Source organism: Galeopterus variegatus, unplaced genomic scaffold, assembly GCF_000696425.1.
Source record: "Galeopterus variegatus unplaced genomic scaffold, G_variegatus-3.0.2 Scaffold3035, whole genome shotgun sequence".
NCBI lineage: Eukaryota > Metazoa > Chordata > Mammalia > Dermoptera > Cynocephalidae > Galeopterus > Galeopterus variegatus.
In genome coordinates, this window is record NW_007729146.1 from 174,261 (window position 1) to 181,166 (window position 6,906).

General features: G+C 50.6%; 1 protein-coding gene across 1 annotated transcript in view; it reads right to left on the bottom strand.

Moving 5' to 3' along the window:
• The window catches only part of POU2AF1 (POU class 2 associating factor 1), a 27,147-nt gene that overhangs the window by 3,427 nt on the left and 16,814 nt on the right, over window positions 1–6,906 (bottom strand). The window contains exons 2-4 of the mRNA XM_008583781.1: window positions 3,635–3,765; window positions 3,102–3,144; window positions 2,750–3,015 (exon numbers count right to left, since the gene is read on the bottom strand). Of these exons, the coding sequence (XP_008582003.1) occupies window positions 2,750–3,015; window positions 3,102–3,144; window positions 3,635–3,765 (440 nt within the window). The remainder of the gene's footprint in view (window positions 1–2,749; window positions 3,016–3,101; window positions 3,145–3,634; window positions 3,766–6,906) is intronic.

Consider the following 6,906-nt stretch of genomic DNA (forward strand, 5'->3'; position numbering starts at 1 on the left):
GTGTCGCCCCCGTACCGGACCAGGACCGGCAACGGGATCGCAACCCTCAGTGTTGCTTCCGCGCCTCGCTCAGCCAGTGAGCGGGAACCGGTCTGTATGTGGGATCCGAACCCTCGGCGGGAGCGCCGCCGCACTTCCCAAGCGGCACACTGTAGCAGTGCGCTACTGGGCCGGCCCTAGTAGCTGTATCTTGAAGGTGGCCACTGTCCCACCCAGACAAAAAGGCTTTCCTGGCTCCACACAGCAGCTTTGGCATCCTGAAGTCCCCATGGGCCACCAGGGCTCCATCACCTCCCACCCCTCTGGTGGCGACAGCACAGAGAGGTCTGGCCATACCCGAGGTGGAGGAAAGCAAACTTGGCCTCTCTGCCTGCTGCTGCCTGATGCCTCCACATCCTCCTGCTCCTCTGTCTCTAAGCTGCTCGCCCATGGCCATCCCACCCCACGGGCCCCCTATGACCCTCCAAGGGTCGGGACCGTTCTCCCACATGCTCTACAAACCAAACCTGTCTCCTGCACAGCAACTACCCTCACAAACCTCAGGTCAAGCATGCAAGAGTTGCAGGGCCTGGATTCTTACTACTCTTGCACAGTTAAGGAAGGAGGGTGAAAGAGGAAGATCTCTGCATGGATTGATGTGAGAGAGGCCAAAACCTCCCGCCACCACCCCTACCTCCCCGGTCATATCCCTCTCTGGTTGCCACTGTGTCTTGAGAGTAAACTGTTAGAGTCCATTAAGGCAGAGCTTTTTCTAACCTCCTGGAGGTCTTGTTATAACGCAGATTCTGGCACAGAAGGTCTAGGGTGGGGCCTGGGATTCTGCATGTCTGAGCAGATGTCAGGGGATGCTGATGTGGCTGGTCCAGCTAGAGTCCATTAAGGCAGAGCTTTTTCTAACCTCCTGGAGGTCTTGTTATAACGCAGATTCTCGCACAGGAGGTCTAGGGTGGGGCCTGGGATTCTGCATGTCTGAGCAGATGTCAGGGGATGCTGATGTGGCTGGTCCAGGGACCACAGTTTGAGTAGCACGGCTTTAGGGCACTTTTCCGTAGAATGATGGAGCTGAAAGGGTCTCAGAGGCTGCAGTGTACACATCCACTGCAGAACGACCACTTCCTCTCCTTTGACTTAAGCTAGTTGTCCCCAACTCAGTGTCCTGGGACCAGACGGGATCTGGGAAAGCCTTATCATTTCCAGTATTTCCAAAATCTAAATGGAAATCCTACATTTTCAAGTCATATACTTGCACAGGTCAACTGAAATTGCAGATTTCTTTGCTCAGGGATAGAATTACATCAATCCAGCTCCACAACTCTTATCTCTGCTGATCAGGAGTGCTGACTGGTAGCTCTAGCCAGCTTTGATGAGTTAATTTACAAAATGGCAAAACAAATAAATTATTTCTTGATAAATACAGTTTGTTTGATACACAGAACCTTTCAAAGCAGAAGGTGGGAATGATGAAAGAGGATAAATAATGAAAGGAATCCTTGGTAACAAAATGGCTGGGAACGATTGTATCTTCCAGGCCCCCTGAGATGGAAATGAGTTGCCTGGGAAAGGTGTTGAATTAACTCCTTCCTATCCACTGTCATCCAGGCCCCACTGTTGGTTTGCTGGGTAACCAGGTGGGCCTGGGGTGGAAAGGCTCCTGCAGACCTTGCTTGGAAGGTGCCTGGAGGCAGCCAGCAGGTGCATAAAGGAGGACACCGGACCCCAGAGGGAAATAGAGGGGATGTGGACAATCAAAGAAAGTTCCCTCATTGAGGTGGGCTCTGTGACCACTTGAGGTCCCAACTCTACTCCCCACAGTTTCCCTGGACTGGAGCTGAAAACAACTGTAACCGCAGCCCTTGTCTCCCCTGAACACTTGAGAGATTCCCATTCCTTTGGTCAAACAGACACCATCTGCATAAAACTATTTCTCTTCCTTCCTCCATTCCTGGGGGAGCAGCTCCTTCCTTCCCTATCTGGCACCTGAAGGCAGCCCTTGCTAACGTTTTTGGCAGACTTTGATAAGATGATAATAACCAACATTTATCGTGTGCTTTCTGTACACCAGGAACTGTGCTAAGCCCTCCACATGCATTATCTCATTGGACCCTGGCAACAACACTCTTCTTAGTATTACCATCTTACAGATGAGGACACCGAGGCTCAGAGAGGTTAAGTCACTCAGCCCAGGGTCACACAGCTAGTAAGTGAAAGGACAGGGATTTAAACACAGGCAATCTGACTTGGAGACAGTACTCAAAAAAATTAACCTACAGATGAGTCTGTCTCCATCAAAAACACAGTTTTCTGAAAAGTGATATCACCTGTTGCTAAGCTTAGAAATCTTCTGGTAAATCCCATTTGCTAAGCGAATGATCACTCCCTAAGCTATCTGAATAAAAAAACTGGCTCTGGCACGAGACCCTACGCAGATCTCATCTGGTACCCCATTTACCAAAAACTCCAACTTGTAACCAAGACTCACTGGTTACAGGGCAGTTGGGGAGATTTAGAACAGAGATGCAAAAGGCCTTCTCAACGCTGAGGAGCCCAAGACACAAGAAGAGAGGCCCTAAGATGTCTTTGTGGAAGATATTTCAGGTCAATGGGAATAAGACCAGGCCTCCCTGGGGGATAAGTGGGCTTTGGTGACCTGATTATCCTGGAAGTCAATAGCAGGAAGTCAGCCCTGGTTCTAAAAGGGTTCCCTCAGCATGGGGGAGGGGGGAGACAGCTCTGCCTTTGTGTGACATACCGTGACATTAGTGATGAGAGGTGGGGAGGCGTAAGTCAGCACTGAGGAGGGCCCCACAACTGTGTAGCTGGGGCACACAGGCTGCACATACATGTCAGTTGAGTAGGGGCAGCTGACAGCTTCATGGGACACATACTCGGTGTAGGGTGTCCACGGTGCCAGGGGCTGGAGGGTGGCCGGGGCCGGTTGGGAGAGCCAGCCGGCACACAGGGCCCCCTCTTCCGGAACTGTAGAAGCAGAGACCTCCATGTCAAGGCAGGAAGGGCCTGTGGGAAGAAGGAGATTACAGAACTGCAGGTACCACACCCAGATGACAGACCTGGAGGAGACCAGGGCTGTGGGGAGCTCTTACCCACTGTGGTGTAGGTCGCCAAGGGCTGATGGGGCAGCACCACCTAGAGGGGAGAAGAGAAGACCAGGATCAGGTTGAGCCATTTCCAACTAGCCCTACGCAGCGAACTCACTGGGGACCCCAGGGCAAGAGAGTCTAGGGTAAGAATTTCCCTTGTTAGAACAAAACACCCCACCCCATATCCCAACCACCACCACCTACACTTTTCGGGGATTTATGTTTCCATTTAGCCAGGCTATGAACTTAGGGAATTGGTGTCTTTCTCTCCCCAGGGGAGCCCCCAACTCATACCCAGGTGTGTGGGTCATTCGCTCACTCAGGCCTTGACAGTAGCTTTGTTCCATGGGTCAAGCCAGCCAGCCACCCATCCCTCCAGGGACCACTGACTTGTTCCACCCTAGGTCCATCTCCAGCAGCCTTCACCATGCAAAGTGCTGCCTCCATGCCCCCAGTGAGTATCGCATGGAGCAAGGAAGCAAACTCCTGCCTGACCCCTTCACCGCCCCCCCACACCAGCCACAGCAGCCCCTCACCGCGGTAGGTGCCACCGTCGCCCCGCTGCTGGCGTGGCCGCGCTTCCTCCTCAGCAGCTCCTTGACCGGCTCCTTCACGCGGACGCCCTGGTACGGCCGGGGCGCGGCCGGGGCTTGTTCTGGAGCTGTGGCTGTGAAAAGCAATGTCACTGGAGCCCGTGGTCCCCCTCAGACAAGCTCCCACCCCTAAGTGTCTGTTTCCTCAAAAATCTGCCTGCTCCCCTCGGTTGTGCTTGAACCCAGAAGACCACAGGAGACTTCCTAGAATATTTCTCCTCGCACTGTCACTCCTCCCACCGCCAAACGTTCTCTGGCTCCCCCGCACCCAGACAATTAAGGCCCAGCTCCTTAGCCTAGAATTGAAACGCCTCCACAATGGGATCAGAACTCATTTTTCTTCTAACCACTACCTAAACCCTGACTCAAGACAGAAGTTCTGTCTATACTTCTCTACATGTCCCCTGCATGACCCACGTCCCCATCTTCACCTGAAATTTTCCATGCTCAGAATTCCCTCTCACTTGTCTCAACCTCCTGATTCCTCCCGACCCAAGACTAGGGCAACCCAGGACCCCTGCTGCCCATGGAGTTTCTACATCCTACAACCTTTCAAACATTTCCAGATCTGATCAGTATTTATCACAGGTGGCAGCAGAGGACGGCAGTAAGAGCCGGGACTCTGAGTCAGGTGGCACAAGCCTCAAATCATGCCCCAGACACAATCTAGCTGTGTGATCCTGGGCAAGCTGCTAAATCTCTCTGTGCCTCTCCACCTGCAATTTCTTCAACAAAGGAATATGAGGAACCCCTGACATAGTAAACGGGAAATACAGTATATTCTTTGTATAAAATGAGGTACCGAGTAAGTATTCAATAAACTTTTCATCTGCTATGTAATAATCAGTTATCCTTTTGGGTATAAATTTCTTATGACCCCAACTACAATATAAACTCCTCATTGTTTCTCTATATCTACCCAAATGACCTGTCCATAAGCTCAGTAGCTATTTGCCGATTAACTGATTTGGGGCAATTCTTTAAAATGTGCTGCCATTTGTCTCCCCTTCGCCTCTACTGGACCTTTAGAAGGAATGGGCTGAAGCAAGTGTCTCCCAGGACATGAGACAAATAACCAATGGTGATCTATGTGCCCCAGGGTCAGAGGAGTCCACCTTGCTGCTGAGAGAAGGTTTCATTTCCCACTTATCATCAAAGCCAGGATACCAAAGCACTGACCCAGATATGAGCCACAGCATAGGGCCCTTCCCGGCCTGGGAAGACAAGCCAAAAGCAGCCATGCCTGAGCAGTGACAATCTCCCCACCCAGGCAGCCTGGGGCCTAGGGACCCTGGGCCGTTGGAAGGCAGGCTTGGGTCAGCTGAGTGGCAAGAGGCACTGGCTCTTAGAACTCACACGGGTAGCCCATTATCACCCACCGATAAGGACCCCAGGGACCTGGGCTCTGAATCAAAGGCCCGGAAGCCTGGGTATCTGTTAAACCCGGATCTGCAGCGCTGCGTTGGCTGAACTTTGCCCAGTAAATACCCAGCTGATAAGATCCCACACCTGACTCGGTACCAGACCCCCCTTTGGACTCCAGGCTCAAGCATGGCCTGGCCTCGAAGCCCAGCTGACAGAGAGAAGCTTGGGCACAGGCAGCAGGAGGAGAGACATGAGCCCCAGGGACAGAGGATGTGGGGTCAGGAATCCTAGCATCACGAGCTAGACTTCAGACCCACCTGCTGGAGTCCCTTCCCTAGACATGTTGTAGAATCAACTAGAGGTTGCCAAATACAGATACCAGACTGCTCCCGAACAGTCTGATTCTGAGAGTCTGATGTGGGCCGAAGAATCTATGTGTATAAAAATCCCTCAGGTAATTCTGAAGATCTGCTGGGATTAGAACCACTGATAATCCATCCCTGATTTAACACAAGCATCTCCCTATAATATCCCAACAGGAAGTTAATTATAATTAATTATCCTCATTTTAACTTCCCCTGTCCCACCTAATGAGCAATCCCTACTGGTATTTATTCATTATTTCAAATATCCCTTGGCCCTGGGAAGACAGCACTGAACAAGATAGATGCAGCACCTGCCCACGTGGATCTTGCAGTCCAGTGGGGGAAACAAGCAATAAAACTGTTACCAGTGGGAGAATGTCAGATTGTGACCAATCTGTGAAATTCAGGCTGATATGGAAGTGTACAGCAGGGGGAGCCAGCTTGGTATCTGTGCCCCAGGACCACCTGGGCACCTCCACCTTTGTTCTAAGCAGCAATGATGATGGACTTGAGAGCCAAAAATATCTGTATTCAAATCAGGACTGCAACTGACGGTAGAAAGTTCTCAGATTTATTTATTGTCTCGGCCTCAATTTCCTCATCTGTAAAATGGGGATAATAATTTCTCTCTCACACAGTTGTTGTAAAGTTTAACTAAAATTATACACGGGGAGCTCCCAATGTATATGGTAGATGCTCAATGCATACTATGTTTCTTCCTTTCCCTCCACCCTCTTCCACCTTCCTTTGGAGGGCTATTATGCCAGAAAGCTCTTCCTTGTCGGGTCCGACACTTCCTCCTACTCAACCTGCCTCAGGGTAACAAGCATCATATTTCCTTGCGTTACCTTCTAATGAAATTCACAATTCATAATCCATTTACAGTGTTCTCATCTATAAAATGAGGATCATAATGGTATGTACGCTGTATGGCAATTTGAGAATTACATGTGAAGTACATAAAATAGAGCTTGGCACAGAGTAAGCACTGACTACATGTGATCAAATACTATCAGTGATAGCAGTAGTAGTAGTAGTAGTAGTAGTAGTAGTAGTAGCAGTAGTAGTAGTAGAAGCCCTTTCCAGCATCTGAACACAAATACCAGGTGCCCTGTAAATCTGAATGAACTTCCCATGCCTTCAGCTCTTTCTCAATGACATGTTTCTAATTCCCAGCCTTCCTTCTGGGTGCCGCACTCTTGCACAAGTTTTATTTGCCACTTCCCCTTCTGCTGGGTGATGCCTGGTGCTGACCACAGATCCCAGGTATGGCCTGACATGGCAGAGAGTAGGGGCACCTGCCCCTCCCACTCTGTGCTCGCTTCTTCTCAGCATCACCATAGCCGCATCAGCTTTGTTCACAGCCATTCACCCAACCTACACTTGTCTCCAACTGGGTTTCCAGCTATTCCTTAAACTTCTATAAAGTGCAGCCTGAGACTTTGTGCACTCGAAGGGTGGGGTTATTTGGGGCCCTGAGCACAA